The 18,357-nt window shown below is 37.9% G+C and overlaps 1 protein-coding gene across 1 annotated transcript in view; it reads left to right on the top strand.

The window, feature by feature from the left end:
* The window catches only part of CMYA5 (cardiomyopathy associated 5), a 116,955-nt gene that overhangs the window by 71,029 nt on the left and 27,569 nt on the right, over positions 1–18,357 (top strand). Inside the window, exon 9 of the mRNA XM_020998454.2 lies at positions 9,036–9,183. Within this exon, the coding sequence (XP_020854113.1) occupies positions 9,036–9,183 (148 nt within the window). The remainder of the gene's footprint in view (positions 1–9,035; positions 9,184–18,357) is intronic.

The following is an 18,357-nucleotide window of genomic DNA, read 5'->3' on the forward strand; positions in this document are numbered from 1 at the left end:
CACTGCTTTTCTTAAAGTGGTCTGAGATCACATTGATTGCTCTAATCACACTGTTGATACATATTGTATGTATTGATACATATGTCCCCTAAACCCCAGATCTAATGATGAGATTCTTGGTCATACCTTTTTGTGTGAGGATCACAGGAGGATCATTAGCACATGTAAGAGGAGGCCTTTGGATAGCCCATAGGTAGCAGTATAGTATTAAAAAAATCCTACCATTATTTTACTGGAGTAGAGAGCTTCTGGTGAGGACCTCCCTCTATGGATACAAGTAAGCATCTTCTCTGCAACTTATGGCCCATAGAAAGTTGAGTGGGACACTGAAATGTAATGACTTACCCAGGATCACCTAGCCAGTATGACTCAGAGGTGAAATTTAAAACCAGCTTCCTATCTACATCATGCTGTTTCTAATAGCAGTTCTGTCTTCAGAATGTCCATCTGTTTATGCTTTACTCTGGCTGTATCATACTTATGCAAATGTCTACTACAGGCATTAAGTGAAAGAAATAATCCCCTCATTTAAGTTTTTAGTGAATAATTCAGACCTTAGCTTCCACGCTTATTCCACTGTGAAATTACACATTCCAGGTATTGCCTGACATTTAAAATTTTAGAATATTTTTGAATTGTAGAATTTGGGTGTAAGAAAGAACCATTAGGATCACTCCCCTGGGGGCTGGGAGCCAAACAGGTCAGTAATAATTGACCTTCAAATACAGAGAAGTGAACAGGCTGAAAAGAGTGAGAAATGTTAATTGGTTCCAAAGGGTATCTGTCTTTACTAGATCAGCAAATAGGACAAGAATTGTTGTATACTCACAAGTCTGAGTTTGGTGGGAAATTTGAAGTGACTGAGCAGGCATTGAAATGAAAAAAGCAGGCTACAGAAGGTCTTGTGGCCACATCAAAAAAACATTAAGTAAAGATAAGGGTCCAAGGCTTTGAAATGGCAGAGCAAATCATAGCCTAGTAGAATGGACCTACATTAGACTGAGGTTCAATCTTCTTAGAACCAGCCTCATCTAAACCAGGGTGCAAAACCACTGTCAGGACCCAGAAGCAGCAATGAGTTAGAGAGTGAGAACAGAACTCCAGTGAGAGATGGAAGGGTCAGGAAGACTCAACTGCATTATGCTGTTTTTTAACCAGTACTAAATTATTTTGGGAATTACTTGTTTATAGTATAGTTTGAGATCTTGTATAGCTAGACTCCCTTTATTCCCACTTTTTTTTTTTCGTTATTTCCCAGGACAGTCTTAGCCTTTTGTGCCTCCATATAATTTTTATGATGTTTTTCTTTCTAGGTTGTTAAAGTAATCCTTTGGTAGTTTGATTAGAATGGCACTAAAGAAATAAATTTAGGTAATATTGTCACTTTTATTATATTGGTCCAGTTATTCACAAGCAATATTTCTCTAATTGTTTAGGTCTGTCTTTGTGTAAACAGTGTTTTGTAGTTCTACTTTTAGTTCTTGACCATAACTTGGTAGGTAAAGCTTTGAGTATTTTATACATTTTGTAGCTTTTAAAAATGGAATTCATCTTTCTGTGTCTTCTTGGTGGGATTTATTGGCATTATACGGAAATGCTGATGATTTTTAGGGATATATATTTACATTCAGTAAATTTGCTAAAGCTATTGTTTCAATTAATTTTCTAAATCATCTCAGGTAGCCAACATTTCTAGTACTATGTCAAATTAAAGTTGTTTCATGACCATCCTAGTTTCATTCCTGATCTTACTGGAAAAGATTCTAGTTAATCCACATTAGATATAATGTTGGCTCTTCCTTTTAGATATGTATTATTCATCATGCTTCAAAAATATCCATTTATTTTTGTGTTTTCTAGTTGTGTGTGTTTTCTTTTTTTTTTTTTACAAAAGTGAGTATTGTATTTTGTTAAAAGCTTTTACATCTATTGATGTGATTGTGGTTTTTATTAATTTTGCTATCAATATGATTAATTAAATATATAGTTTTCCTAACTGCATTTCTGATATAAATCCAATCTGGACATAGTGTGTGATCGTTGTGATAGATTGTAATCACCTCTTGGCTAATATTTTATTTAAAATTTTTATATTAATATTCATTAGGAATATCAGTTTATAGTTTTCTTTTTCTATCTTGACTCTCCCTGGTTTAATTATTAAGAATATATTTGTGTTATTGAAGGACTTTTGTAGGATCCCTTCTTTTGCTGTTTTTGTAAACAGCTTATATGAGATTGGAATTAGTTGTTCTCTGAATGTTTGATGAAATTCATTTGGGAATCTATTTGTCTTGGAGTTTGTTCCTTTGGGAATTCATTTATGGTTTGGTAGTTTCTTTTTCTGAGAATAGGTTGTTTTCATTCTCTATTTCTTGTTCTGTTAATATGGGTATTTTATATTTTGTGACTATTCATTTATTTCATTTAAAATGGTTAGTTTTATTGATATAGTTGGGCAAAATAGTTTCCAATAATATTCTTTATTTTTTTATTTATTGTGAATTATTCTTTTTCATTTTTAATACTATTAATTTGTTTTTCAGCTTTTTAGTTAACTAGCTAATGATTTATCTGTTTCTTTTTTAAAAATCAGCTTTTAATTTTATTTATTAGTTCTTTTTTTGCTTCTAATTTTGTCAATTTCTTCTTTGATTTTCCTTGATTTCATTGTTTAATTTTTTAAAAAAATTATTGCTTTTCTAGGTTTTTTTAGTTGCATGCCCAATTTGTTGTTCTGTTCTTCCTCTTTTTTGTTCATGAAAATGCTTAGTGATATAAATTTTCCTTTAATGACTGCTTGGGATGCATCCCAACATTTTTGATATGTTGTTTCATCATTGTCATTATCTTTATTGAAATTATCTATTGCTTTCATGATTTGTTCTTTTACCCATTAATTCATTAAGATTGTTATTTAGTCTGCAGTTGATTTTAATACTTTTTCAGTGGCCTTTTATTTAGTATAATTTTATTTCATTGTTGTTAGTAAGGGATGCATTTAATATTTCTGCATTTGTTTGTAAGGTTTTTATGTCTTAATATGGGACCAGTTTTTGTAAAAGTGCCATGCATGTGCAATAGAGAAATGTATATACTCCTTTCCATTCCAATCAGCCATCACTAGAAAATTATCCTATCTAACTTTTCTAAAGCTCTATTCAGGTCCTTAGTTTATTGTTTGTTTATTTTTTGGTTAGATTTTATTTAGGGCTGAAAGCAGCCAACTATTATAATTTACTGTTTTCTCTCCTTGTAATTTACTTAGCTTTTTTCTTCAGATGTTTAGATGCTATGCCATTTGTGCATATATGTTAAGTATTGAATTTTTTGCAAAATGTAGTTTTTCTGTTTATCTCTTTTAATTAGGTCTATTTTTGCCTTGTCTGAAATTTTAATTACTACACTTGCTTTTTTGAGTTATTTGAGGCATAGCAGATTTTGCTTCAACTCCTTGTTTTAACTGTGTGAGCCTTTCTGTTTCAGGACTTTTTCTTATAACAACACACTGTTAGAGTCTGCTTTCTAATCCATTCTGTTATCCTCTCCCATTTTAGAGGTGAATTCATTCTATTCACATTCACAGTTATGATATTTTTTCTACCCTGAGTTGAAGGTATTTCTATACCAATCCTTTTGTGTGTGTATGTGTGTGTGTGTGTGTGTGTGTGTGTGTTCTGACCTTTTCTGACCAGTTTAGATGAAATGGAAGTTCAAGTGAGACTTGTTCCCCCACATACCTTTCAAGTTTGCATAGATGTCTAATTGTACATCCCAGTCATGTGAAATAATAAGTTCCCCCGTCCTTCTTCTCATTTTTCCCTAGTGTGTCCTTTCCCCTCCCTTTCTTTTCTTTCTTCTTTTAGCACTGTTAAAACTTAACGCAATCATTTCTAGGTCTTTTGACTATATGACCCCTGATGAGACAGTTCTAGGACCTTTTTGTAACTCTTCTCTCCATTAGAATTTAAATAGTTCATCCTCATGAAGTCCTTTCTGATTACTCATTTGTAGTTACCCTTTAATTTTTCTCTGGACTTCTGTTTTTTGTTTTGTTTTAATTTCAAAATTCCTATTCAGCTCTGGCTATTTAATCAGAAGTTTTTAAAAGTCGTCTTTTTCATTGAAGATCCGTTTTTTTCTTTTAGGATTATACTCAATTATACTGAGTCAGTTATTCTTGGTTGTAGACCTGTATCTTTTGCCTTTTGGAATATTGCTTTCCATATTCCCCACTCTTTTATAGTGGTAGCTGGTAAATCTTGTGTGATCCTGACTGTAGTTCCTGGGTGTTTTAATTCTTTCTTTCTGGCTTCATCACCGTGAGAGTAGTTCCTTCTCTCAGACTTTTTTGTTTGTCAGTCAGACTAAAGTTGGGCCCCTTCCTTTGCCCTTTCCTTCACAGGGCACACTGAGGTTCCCCACTACAAACTTCCAAGATCAAACTTATTTGGAGTCCCTTTCTTGGGAGGGGAAGGGAAAAGGAGAGGCCTTTTCCCTAATCCATGGCTAAGTCTGAGGTTGCCCTTCTTCTGGGGGAATGGATCTTGCTGAGATCTTTTTCTGCAACAGGGAGGGCTAGAAGAAGGAAAGGGGTACTTTTTGTTTACCTCACAATTTTAAGGCCCTTTTCTTCCACAAGCAGCTAAACCCATCTCTCCCCCTACACTTTTTTTTCTTCTAAAAGTGAAGGCTGGCCCCTGCTGGGACTTTTTTCTTCAGGCTGAAGCCTTTGACTGTCACTTTTACTTTTGTACCTCAGGAGCCCCGTATGATTTGTCAAGGGTGGGAGGAGCAAGCTGGTGGCACAGTGGGTCAAGTACTAGGCCTGGAGTCAGAAACGCTTGAGCTCAAATCTGGCCTCAGACACTTACTAGCTGGTTGAACCTGGGCAAGTCACTTACATCTCAGTTTTGCTCAGTTTCCTCTTCTGTAAAATGGGGATAATAATAGCACCTATTTCCCAGGGTTGTTGTGGAGATCAAGTGAGATAATAATTGTAAAGCACTTAGCACAGTGGTTGGTACATAGCAAATACTATATAAATGTTAGTTATTGTTATTCTTCTGTCTCTTCTTTTCTCTCCTTTCTTTCTCCCTTCCTCTCAGAATTAAATATTAAGAAAATAATAATAATTTTTAAAAAAGAAAGCCCAGGGGACTTTAGAGAATGTAATAGCAGCATGGAAGCAGCCCTCCAGGACAGAAGCCTGTGAGGTCAATGTCAAAGGTCATTCAGAGCCTCTCAGAGGCATACTCTTCAGTAGCCCACCACACTGTGTCCATGCACTTTACTTGCTACTGTGGGGATTTTCTATAAAGAGACAGTGACACTATTCTTACGCTCAAAGAGCTTACGTTCGTGAAAAGTTAAACAACTTTCTGAAGTTCATATATAGCTCATTTATTTTGATTTGGGGCCTATAACCATAGCACAGAGTGAAGTGGATATTTACAATGTATTCAGTGACCTCTGATGCTGCTTGTGCAACATTAAGCAAAATGCTTAATTGGCATTGGGCCTCAGTTTCTTCATCTGTTAAAAGAGACTAGATGGGCTCTGAGGTTCATTCCAGTCGGAGGTCTGTGGTCCTGTGTTCCTAATTTGATTGATATAAATAACCACACAAAGTAACTGGGGTACCAAAGTTGCCTTTTCATGGTACAGTTGATCTACTTGAATGCCATGTTGTTTATTTATGAATGGCAGAATGGCCTAGTAGATAAAGGCCAAGCCTTGGAGTCAGGAAAACCTGGGTTGGATTCTTGTCTCTGATCCATTCTGGCTGTATGATTGTGGGTAAGTCACTTAACCTCTCAATTCTCTGAGAGAGTGGTCTCCAAAACTGTCTGATCCTGAACCATTATTAATGAAAATTTTTGAGTTCCCTCATATATTTTTACAAATTTATATATTATACACATATACTACTACCCTAAAAATTACATAATCATAAAACCTGCACAAAAAAATAGGGATAGGGACATCTGGGCAGTTGCTGCTGTGGTTGCCTCAGTAGGTTATAACTACCCATGCTCAGAAGGGGAGAGGTTGGGATCTTGTACAGTGTGGAGGGGCTGAGGGCATAAGAGAATGTGGGAGGATAAATATAGGCATGGTTGTACTGGAGACAAGCCCTATGGTGGGCTATTGTGATGGTGACCTGCAGCCCATCTCCCCATTCTCTGATTGGACAGCTGGGTGGTACAATGGATAGAGTGCTGGGCTTAGAGTCAGGAAGACCTGAGTTTAAATTTGGCCCCAGACACTTACTAACTGTGTGACCCTGGGAAAGTCACTCAACCCCAATACCTGCCCCGTCCTCCAAAAAAATAGCCCCTACCTCTCAGGGTTGTTGTGAGGATTAAATGAGATAATATAATGAGATGATAAAGCCCTCAGCACAATGCTTGGCACATAGTAGGCATTATATGCATTTGCTCCCTTCCTTTCTCTTCTGATTGACTGACCTACAGTCCTTGAGGTCAGGCCATGTCCCCCTCTTTGGAGGTCACTACCGTAAGACTATAAGTTACAAATGACTTGCTAACCTACATTAGTGAAAGGAGTTTCCCAAAGCAGTGAAATCTAGCATGCAGGTTTATTAAGATAATACTTTGAGGGGCAGCTAGGTGGCACAGTGGATAGAGCACTGGCTCTGGAGTCAGGAGGACCTGAGTTCAAATATGACCCCAGATCTAACACTTGACACTTACCAGCTGTGTGACCCTGGGCAAGTCACTTAACCCCAACTGCCTAAAAAATTAAAAGATTATAAAAATTTTTAAAAAGATAATACTTTGAAACTTTGAATAATTTGTGATTTCAGAGGTGTGGGTACATCTTCCATTGAGATGTAACACAGTCTCTCCATACCTTCTCATGCTGTGAGTGACTCATGTCTTTCTTTTTTATTATAAATCCTTCATAGAGGATCTACTCAATGTACAGAGACCATTATTGTTGTTCATTTAAAACAGTTGTGTCTGACCCCTTTTGGGGTTTTCTTGGCAAAGATACTGGAGTGGTTTGCCATTTCCTTCTCCAGCTCATTTTACAGATGAGGAAATGAAAGCAGAGTTAAACAGCTAGTAAGTGTCTAAGGCCAGATCTGAACTTAGGAAAATGAGTCTTCCTGGCTCTAGGCCCAGCACTCTATGCACTATGGCACCACCTAGCTGCCCACTAGAGAACATTAGCTTGTTCTTTTTTATATATCAAGATATCTCAGTGTTATACCTTAGATTGCCCATCTGGCGTCTCTCATTCTAGCTGGCTTGATCAATCAATAAAAATGTATGAAACACCTTTTATATACCAGGCACTGTGTTTGGTGCTGGATAGAGTGCTGTGCTTGAAGTCAGGAAGATCTGAACTTAAATCTGGCCTCAGACCCTTATTAGTTGTGTGATCATGGGCAAGTCACTTAAGGTCTCTCTTCCTGAGTTTTCTCATATGTAAAAGGAGCATACTAATAGCACCTACCTCCCAGGGTTGTTGTGAGGATCAAATAAGATAATGATTGTAAAGTACTTGGTAAAACTTAAAGCATTAAATAAATCCCACTTATTATTATTATTATTGGTCACATACATTATAAAGGGTATTTTTTGTTGTTGTTTTTTTTAACCTGTAAGTGATATTGCATGCTGTGTAGTCTGCTGCTGTTCACTTTGCATCTTTTCATTTCCCTTGGAATTGTTTGTAATTTTAACTCTTTTAAGATTATCGTAGTCCATGATTTTCTCCTCTTTGACATCATCAAAAAAAAATCCATATTTGGAGTTAAGCATTTGAAATAGCAAGTGGTTTGAAATCATTAAAAGCAAAGCTCACTTTCCCTGCTGCAATCCAGCCTGATCTTCTCCTGCTCAAATTTTCTAATTCTTTTTTTTTCTTCTGCTCAATTCTTAGCCTAGTTTAGGATCATAAGCACCAACTGTAGCATTTGCCCAAGGCAGACAAATTGATGGACTCATTCCACCAGCTGTGTCCCACCCTCCCCAAACACTGAGCCTCCCCCCCCCCCCACCATGTGTCAGAGTCTGGACAATTGCATTTTTCAGCCTCCTTGGATTTTTTTCTAATTTTAAATGTCAAGTCAATAAATCTTCAAGTTCAAAGGGCAAAGATGATGAATGAACTGCTCAGAGTCCAGATATTAGAACTGCTCAGGGTTCACATTTTTTAGGAGTCCATTAGCTCATGAAATTGTTCTGTGTGGGGAAAGAAACTCGGTTGTTTGTCTTTTCCCTCTGATGCATATAATTAGAAGGGATTAACAGACACTGGGAAAATACAATTGACTACAAGTATAAATATCTTGCCAGAGTTAAATATGTAGTACATAGGACATGCATTAAAGCATCCTTCAGGGCTCCAGGTTCAGTTGATCCCTAAGATGCTGCAGGTGCACCTTTATATATCTGTAGCTAGGAGTGGGGGGGGGAGGGGAGAAAGGGGTGGAGTGATGGAGGGAAGCTGGAAGAGAAAGCCAGGAAATATGGATGGGTAAGGTGGGTTCCTCCTCCTCCTCCTCTCTCTCTCCATTGCCTGCTCATGCTAATTCATAAGTCCATCACTGGGGCCTAGCATAACTTACTAACACTTTATAGATAATTATGATTTAAGTTAAAACTTTGTGGCACATATTTTAGAATTCCCTCCAAACTTTAAACATTCAACATACCTTCAGATAATTAGGAACACCTCTCTTAATTAGATACCATGGACCCAATTAGCAATAAATGTTAACTGAGTGACTGAGGGGAGAGTGGGTTTGCTTCTTGGAGGAGGAAAAATAAAAGACTACCATGGGATTGGTTTTGTAACCAGTCATTTTAGTTATTAGCATATTAGTCATATTAGTTATTAGCATTTGAGGAAATCTGATGAGAAAAAATATGTTAATTAAAGCAATTTAGTGTTGTCAGGGGGATTGGCAACATATGCATTTTATAGTTTTATTTGAATGTAATTGTCCCGGTGTACATATTCCTGCTGACTTAGCCCTGCTCCTATTCCTACATTTGCAGCACCCTCCACCCCAATAATTAAGGCTGAGGAATGCACAGTGTGTTGGAACACTGCCATCATACGATGGAGCTCTGCCAACCCAGGGGCCGCTGATGCCTATACACTGGAGTACTGCCGGCAGCATTCCCCAGAGGGAGAGGGGCTCAGGTAAGTCCAGCCCTCCATGCACCAAGGGCACATCCCAGAGAAAGGGTGGCGTCATGCAAACATCCATTCATTTGTGTCTGTGGGAGAAACAAAGAAACTTCTGAAAGATGCTCAGCATAGAGCCCCCATATGACTATCTAAATTTATGCCAGCAGAAAAAGGAAGGGAGTGAAAAACCTTTCCTTTACACCTACTGAGCTAATTAAACTATCCCCTTGATTTGCGACTGGAAACACTTTAATAGAACATCACTACATCAGTGAACGCGAAGTTCTTAATAAAACACACACTTGAATGCAGAATAATAACCCCCTTGGAAGGAAAATAAGCATGATTTTAATAAAATTGAATATTCTTTTGGGGGATATTTAACTTGAGCCATGGGAAGGATTTTTGCATATTTCCTACACTTTTTATTAACTACTACAGGAGAATTACCACCTGGTTCCAGATTCTAGTAATACATTTATGCCCAGATGTAAATCCATATGCCTATTTGTGTACATCTGTGATATAAGGGAACTAATTACAAATAGATTCTTCTAGGCATGTACATGGAGCACATTACAAATCTTAAAATATTTTCTTCTAGGAAGAAAATCTTCCTGTGAAGCTCTCTTACATTAAAATTTTAAAAACCTCAACCTAATCTCATATAGTACCTATGTATCTAGTAGATACTTGATAAGAATGAACTGATCAACTGAGGTTATTTTTTCCCTTTTATCAGGAATATATCTCCATGGCCTATAATTAGTATTCAAATCATTTTTAGCAACAGCTTTTTATAAAGCCTATATATTTTTCAAATATTCTTTCAGAATTATGGCAGTAAGGTAATAAAGGTAAGCAACACATGTGAAAGGAAACAGATTTTTGTATTTTAATAATCGGTTATATGAATGTACATATAGAGCCTATATCGGATTGTACACCACAGTGGTGGTGGGGGGCAAGAAATGGGACGGGGAAAAATTTAGAACTCAAAATCTTATGGAAGTGAATAGTGAAAACTAAAAATAAATAAATTTTAAAAAATCTGTTATTTATGAGAAGGTTCATCAGTCATTAGTGTAGGGAGCCCCCACGAGGAAAAGTTTTCCTATGATGGAATGTTAAGAGACTTTCTCAGAACTACATAGCCAATGTATGTTGCAAAGGGGCTGGGACCCACGTTGTCTAGGGATATATCTGCTATGCTCTACTGCTTATCTGAAATAATAATTTTTTAAAAGATAAATATTTATTTAGTTTCATACTAAGATGATTAGAGGAAGCTAGATGGTACAATGGATAAGAGTGCTTGGACCTGGAGTCTGGAAGACCCGAGTTCATATCCAACCTCAGATGCTGACTACCTGTGTGACCTTTGGCAAGTCACTTAAACTCTGTTTGCCTCAGTTTTCTCAAATGTCAAATCGGGATGATAACCGAACCTTCCTCCCAGGATTGTTGTGAGGATCTAATGAGACAGTACTTGTAAGCATTATATGAATGTTATTATTTTTGTTATTGTTATTATTGTTAATTACTATTCTGATAAAATAGAATGGCAGAGTGCTATAGATGATAGAGGGTTGATTTCAGAGCCAGGAAGAACTGAATTCAAGTCTTATGAATAATGGCCATGTGGGACAAGCTATACTTTAAGACTATTTATTACTAAGAATGTGCTAAGCCATATTGGTAGAGAAGGACAGCTGGATGGCACAGTGAATAGACTGCCAGACCTGGAGTTAAGAAGTCTCATTTTCCTGAGTTCAAATCTGTCCTCAGACACTTACTACTTTGTGACCCTGGGCAAGTCACTTAACCCTGTTTACCTCAGTTTCCTCATCTGTAAAATGAGCTAGAGAAGAAAATGGCAAACCACACCAGTATCTTTGCAAAGAAAGTTCTGAATAATTTCATGAAAAGTTGTACATGACTGAAAATACTGAACAACAACAACAAATATTGGTAGAGAAAGTTCCTCACTTGAAATTCCCTATACCAATCACAGGTGCAGGTCCTATCCCCTACACCAATAAATATCTGGAAACTTAACTCTTTTTAAAGGGTATTGCTAAGAACAATTAGAATACTGACTGTAGAATGTGGAGATGTGTTCCTGAGAAGAGACAAAAAGATTACTTTAGTTGATCAATTCATTCTTATTGAGTATCTACTAGGTGCACGGGACCTACATGTGTTTAGGCTATGATTTTTTTGTTTTATTTTTTCATAAAATGAAGCACATATGTGTATGTTCATATATATTCATATATTCATGGCAAAGGGAATAGAGAACCAGCCTCAGAGTAGGGAAGACGTGGGTTCAAATCTTACCTCTGACACATGCTGGCTGTGTGACCCTGGGCAAATCATGTTTGAGAAAATGCTAATCTGCATTTGCAGAGATTTCTTCATTGGGAGCTCCCTGCATGGATGAAATCAGAGATCTGGTCCCATAATATCACTTCTAAATAGAGTGTGTATATGTATATATATATATATATATATATACACATATATATATATATATATATATATATATATATACACATATATACATATATATATGATGTAAATATGTGAATATATAATATATATTAATAAACATTTTTCAAGTGCTTACTATGTGTCAGGCACTGTGCTAAGCACCAGGCATACAAAAAGAGGCAACAGGCAGTCCCTGGCCCTCAAGGAGCTTACAATCTATTACATATTATGTATTTATTTCATTTAAGCAACATAGAGTAGTTGAAAGCTCACTGGATTTGGTTTGAATCTCAATTATGCTACTTATTAGCAGTGTGGGAACTTTGGGTAAACAACTTTCTCTCTCTGGACCACCATTTTTCCCCCTGTAATATGACGTGGTTGAATTTGATGATCTCTAAAGTTACTTCTAGCTCTGAATCCTGTGATTATCCTTAGTAAGCCCTTAATTATCTTGAGCCTGATTAATTAGTTACAATATATAAAGTGATGTAGTATTTCATGTTATAAATAGAAAAAAGATCTTTGATTTTTGTCAAGTGGCAACCCATTTATGGTTTAGTAGATAAATTCCAAGGAATTGTTTGATGTACTTACGGATGAAGTAACTTGCTGAAAGTCTTATGTCAGAGGCAGGATTTGAACGCATATCTTCCAGGTTCTAGGCTCCAATCCTAGCATTTTACTCATTATAGCAAGATGTCTCAGTTCATCATAATAAGCAATAACTATACTTGGTTTCAACAATGAAGTTATTCTTGGTGAAAAGATAATCCAGAGATTGGGGGGGGCAGTTTTGGAAGAAGCCAAGGAACAATGTTAGGGTAGGGGTGAGGTACAGTATAGTAGAGAAAACAAGGACAAGTGGCATCAGTGCTCAGATGAAGTTTCCCTGTGAACCCTGCCAAGGTGAAGACCTCTAACAGTTTCAGGGAGGCCTGGAATTCACCTCTGGGATGATCCTGTGTTGCTATGGAAACCATCAATCCGAACTGAAAGAGTCTTAGGGCAACCACCCACATCTACCACTCTGGGGCAAAATCTCTGAAAAATTCCTAGGGGAACAGGGTTGAGGGCGAGGAAGGGGAGTGACAAAGCCCTATGGGGAAGCAGGGGTTTTTGGAGAGGTCACTGTGAGGTATCTGTAGTCCCTTGCTAGTATTTTTACTGAAGTGACACTCGCCGAATTGGCTGACACTCACATGGGACAAAGTCCAGAAAACACTCCTGAGATTAGATAGTGTTTGGGGTGAAATTTGGGATTCCAAAGTACAGAACAAGTAAGGCCCAGAGCACAAGACAGAACATAGGATCAGCAGAGAAAAAAAGCAAGCCGTCTTTACTGAGGGGAAATACAATAAGAAGGGCAGTCAGGGATGATGGAAACAGGGGAAGGGAGCACCAAAATCTAGCAAAGTCGGGGGTTTGTATAGGGTTCCTGTCTGAGTCAAGCAGAGCCAGCAGTAGGGGCAGGCAGTGGGGTGCCTGGATCTACGGGGTAGGTCAAGGTTTGGGGGCCAGTGTTGCTTTATGCCAGGTGAAATGCCTGCAGAATTAGTGGTTAGTTGATATCCAGACTCCCTTCCAGCAGGAAAAGGGGTTTTTTTGGCCATTACTGTAGGCCTTTCTTTGCCTTAGTGACTCAAGGGATTTGAACCACTTCCTGTGACTTCTTCCTTTAGTGAAGATGGGAAGGCTATTGAGGCCCTTATACATAGATAGACAAACGAATGAGCAGATAGATAGGTAGAGAGATAGATAGATAGATAGATAGATAGATAGGTATAGAGTCCCAGGGCTCCTTGAACTTTTTCCACTTGCGACCCTTTGTGCATTTTGCCAGCGTTTGTTGGTGTTGCGTGGTGTGATGGCATGCATAGTGCAAAGTGCACATGCTTTGTGTTCAGAACAAAGGCTGCAATGAAGTTGTGCAATGCAATATGGGCAACACTGCCAGAAGCACCTCATATTCATTACACGTTTGATTTTGAATTAGTTTTTGGTTGTTGCACGTTCAGAAACCTTTTGCTGTTGCCAAATTTTTTGCGACCTCATATGGTGTCTTGACCCATAGTTTAAGAAGTGCTGAACCAACAAACAAATGAATAGATACGTAGGTAGAGCTAGATATAGATACATAGATAGATAGAGACAGATAAACAAATGAACATATAGGTAGGTTAAGATAGATAAGATGGATAGTAATAGATAGACAGACAGATAGCTTATTAAGTGCTTACTATGTGTCAGACATTGTGCTAAGTAAGCCCTGAGGATGCAAATATAATCAAATAAGACAGACCTTGCCTATAAGTATCTTATATTCTAATGGGGAAAGAACTTATAGAGGGGAACTGGAAATGAGGGTATCTGTTAGGAAGTGAGGAGTGGGAGCACCCAGGAACAAAATGAGAATGATAGCTACATTAAAGACAGAAACATGGGGAAATGACTGGGAAGCATTAAAAAATGCATTAAAGAAAACAAAAAGTTCAAAAGGGCAATTCTGTTGTTACCATGTTAAAATAATATATACTTAAAAAACAACAAGCTACCTATGTAGCAGAAGTTCACTGTTGCATGAACAAGCTTCTTTTTTGTGCTTTACTTATTGGAATGTTGGTTGATAATTGTGAAGTTCATAATAAAAAAAGAAAACACCTTGCTGAGACCCAGCAGGCCCCTCTGTGAGACTCAAAATTAAGGCATTGCCAAGGTACTGCCTCCCCTAAAAGAAACCCCAGAAGGGGCCCTTGGACTGGCTTCTCAGCTCTGAAATAGGAATGGGACCTTCCTGATTTGGGTACATAGTAAAAAAAAAAATAGGGGATAATCCTCAGGGAACCTCTGAAAAATAGTTAAGGCAGAATTTTACATGATCCATCAGCAAATCTGGTACAGTGGAGGAGCATCATTGGCATAGCTGAGAGAGAGAGCTGGTCCTAGAGTCAAGAGTAACTGGGTTGGATTCCTACTTTTCACATACTGGCTGTGTGGCCCTGGGCAAGCCACTATAATATAACCTGGGAGCCTGGGCTACCCTCTAGGGCTAGAAATTGCATTTTTAGAGGGAGGTCTTCCCCCTGGAGTTCTCCATACCAATGAGATCACAGGTGCTGACACTATCCCTTTACAGGAAAGCAAGGCTGGCTTTAAGCAAATCTGATACATGAAAGTTCAAATCCAAATAAGACAAACTGGATAAGTTTTGTTTAGAAAAACCCTTATGGTAGGAGTTTCTTTTTAATGGAAATTCCCCCTTTCCTAGGATAGTGAATATGGATTCGTTAGTACCAGACTGAGAGAAAGCTTTTTAAGCACCATTAGAATCCAATTGGAAGGGGAGAAAAAGTGGTCCTGTTACTATTAAAACATAGCTCAACCAAAGAAAAGTACGTAAAATGCTTTAGAAACCAAGATCAATTCCATTTGGAAAAAAGAAGGGTTGAATAGTACTTTTTAAAGTCATGACTTACATTCTAAGTTAATTAGAATATATAGGCAATCTTCATTTAATTTTTGAAGACTTTGCTCATCTCTATGCTTTGTTTTTTAAAATCATTTTTTGTTTTTTCAATTAACAAGCATTTATTTTCTTTTCCTCTCTCTTCCCCTCAGTGAAAAAAAAAAAAGAAAAACAAAATCCTTCTAACTAGTATACATAATCAGCAAAGCAAATTTCCACATTGGTCATATCTAAAAATTTATGCTTCATTCTGCATCTTGATAATGGGTACACTTTCTTTTGTGCATATAAAAGAGCAAGTGAAAAAAATGAACAGCCATGTAAATTAATAGTAATTGATGAGCAATTGAATTCAATTCATTAAGCATTTATTGAGCATGTGCCAGACACTGCTAGGTTCTGGGGATCATGTGAACACAAGAACAAATACTTGCCCTCAAGGAGTTTACATTCTATCTGGTGGAAGAAAACAAGAACATGGATGAGCAAATTCAAAATATATGTGAAATAAATATCAAGTAATTTTTTACAGGGTGAAATGAGGAAGACCTAGAGTCTAGGGGAATCAGGAAAGACCTCTTTTTAGGAAATGACAAAGCTAGAGATTCTAGAAAGCAGGGGCAAGATATGGAGATCTTTTGATTTTGATACTAGATATACTCTAGCAAAAGGCCCCTAAGTGGCACCATAGGGCACAGAGTGCCTGGCCTAGAGTCAGGAAGACTCATCTTTTTGAGTTCAAATGTGACTTCAAACACTTAATAGCTGTGTGACCTCGACAAGGCACTTAACCCTGTTTGCCTCAGTTTACTCATCTGTAAAATAAGCTGGAGAAGGAAATGGTAAACCACTCCAGTATCTTTGCCGCAAAACCTCAAATGGGGTCATGAAGAGTCAGACACAACTAAAATAACAACAAATACTCTAGCAAAGTGAGCTATAAAGGGGAAAATTTCATGATGAATCTGTTTGCCCTTTTTACTTCTTTTTAAAGGGCAAATGAGGGGTCAGCTAAACAGCGCAGTGGATAGAGCACCAGTCCTGGATTCAGAAAGACCTGACACTTGATACTTACTACCAGTGTGACCCTGGGCTAGTCACTTCACCCTACTGCCTCGCCAAAAAAAAAAAAGGCAAATGACATTCCAGTAATATTCTGAAAAACTGCCAACTCTAGGGAGTTGTATCTCACCCTGGTAGCTCAGTGCTTCCTGCCTGGTCCCCAGTTCCCTGGGGTTTGATAACAAGTGAATTTTGATCTTATATAACTAATAAAGCAGTGCCCCCCTCCAATTCCATGAATGTAAGTCTTCAAGTAGCATTTGACAAATGAGGTCCTTACTTATCCATGTGTTAGATTGCTGAAAATCAAGATAATTATATTATACTGTTACCCACCAATGAAATTAATAAGCCTATGGGTCTGCCAGATACGTCTTAATAAATTATAGTCAAGCATTTTCCTTGGAACTAGTGAGAGTTTAATTTAGCTTTTACTTACATGCTCAAGGTGTGTGTCAGGGTGGGGTGGAGAGGGGGAGCTCACCTGTGTCCAACAAATAGAAAAAAGATGCTGAATTAATTATATTTTAGCACTTGTATAATTCCTGGGGGTTTTGTGGGGTTGTAAATTTTTCATAGTAACTGGTAAAACAAGTTTAGTCTATTTTTCACCCTCAGATACTATTCCATCTTGGGGTTCTTAAGCTCAATATAGTATTGAAACCAGTCTCTTCTCAATATTAGCAGGGGCTAAGGCCAAGCTCAGCTTTAGCAGCTTAAGGGTCTGGACATAATGGGAAAAGGCAGAGATGCTTAGTAAATACTTTTTTTATTTATAGGCTTATAGCACAGCTCTTGTGGGATATGGTTCTGTGATACAGTGCCTTTCAGGTGAACTCAGGGACAATCATACCAATCTCTACCCCTTTCTACTATGGGCTCATCTCTGTATTCATTCTCTCTGTCTCTGACTCTCTCTCTCTCTCTCTCTCTCTCTCTCTCTCTCTCTCTCTCTCTCTCTCAATATCCCCATCGCTCTGTTTCTTTGTCTTGTCTCTGTCTCTGTCTCTATATCCCTATCTCTGTCTCTTTCCCTTTCTCTCCCTTCTCCCTTTCTCTCCTCCTCTGTCTCTCTCTGTGTGTCTGTCTTTGTCTCTGTCTGTCTCTCTCAGCAGTCTAGTGTGGACTCTCTGGAACAACCTCAGAAGCTTAAAAAAACAGCAGAAACTTGTTTTCTAATTGTCTTGGATCCCACCTCTGAGTAAAACCAGGGGAATCTCTTCTCCTATATGATGGTTTTCCCTTTCTTACTATCACACCTTACATTTGAATGCTTAAACAAAATCACTATTAATGGCCACATAATTTATTAGCAATATTGATTAACAAAGAAATGAAGATAAGTACTGAAACAAGCAATATAAAACTTCAGTGAGGATTACAATTAGGGTCCCTTCTTTACTCCTAGCTAGTCTGGGGCATGACTGTTGAAGAAAGGAATTGAATTTTAAACTATGTGCTAAAAATTTTCCCAGTAATGTATACTGGGAAAACCAAGGGGAAGAACAAGTTATTGCTTGACCTCTGACTGCACCAACTGCCACAGCAGCTGCTTTGGCCTGGTTTCAGCTCCACTCCACTCCAGCCAGCTGCCCATGTTCTCCTCCCTCTCTGTGGTCTACGTGCTCATCCACTTATATCTCACTCTTGCTTCTCTGTCTCCCCTTCCTAGCTCCCCAAATCTTGGGCATAAGTAATTTCCTCAAGTCTATTAGACTCCCATTAAAAAAATGTTAAAATTGTTTTTACATGTAATTGGGAAAAATATTGTTTTTTAAAAAGTCTATTGAACTCCCAAACTGCATTCTCTTGAATACCTATGAGCAGCCTAGCCCAACCATCCTCTATCATCCCGGGAAGGTCCTCCAGAATCTCTGCGCTCCTGGGGAAGTTTTCTAAAATCTCTGCCACCTGAGACTACAATTATATCCTATGTCTAGATCTGAAAAGGACATTGCAGGTCATCTAGTCCAACTTTATAGATAAAGAGACTGAGGTCCCAAAAGGTTAAGTGAATTGCGCAAGATTTCCGAGGGAATAAGCAGTAGGGCTCTCCCACTGTCTTTGCCTCCTCTCTCTCAGTTGACACTCTTACAGTGTCCAAAAGGACCTAGAACTCCTGAAGTGTTCTTAGCTTCTGGTACAGCAAGAACCAAGTGAGCTTA

The sequence above is a fragment of the Phascolarctos cinereus genome, unplaced genomic scaffold (genome assembly GCF_003287225.1).
Source record: "Phascolarctos cinereus isolate Bilbo 61053 unplaced genomic scaffold, phaCin_HiC Scaffold_4;HRSCAF=312, whole genome shotgun sequence".
Lineage (NCBI taxonomy): Eukaryota > Metazoa > Chordata > Mammalia > Diprotodontia > Phascolarctidae > Phascolarctos > Phascolarctos cinereus.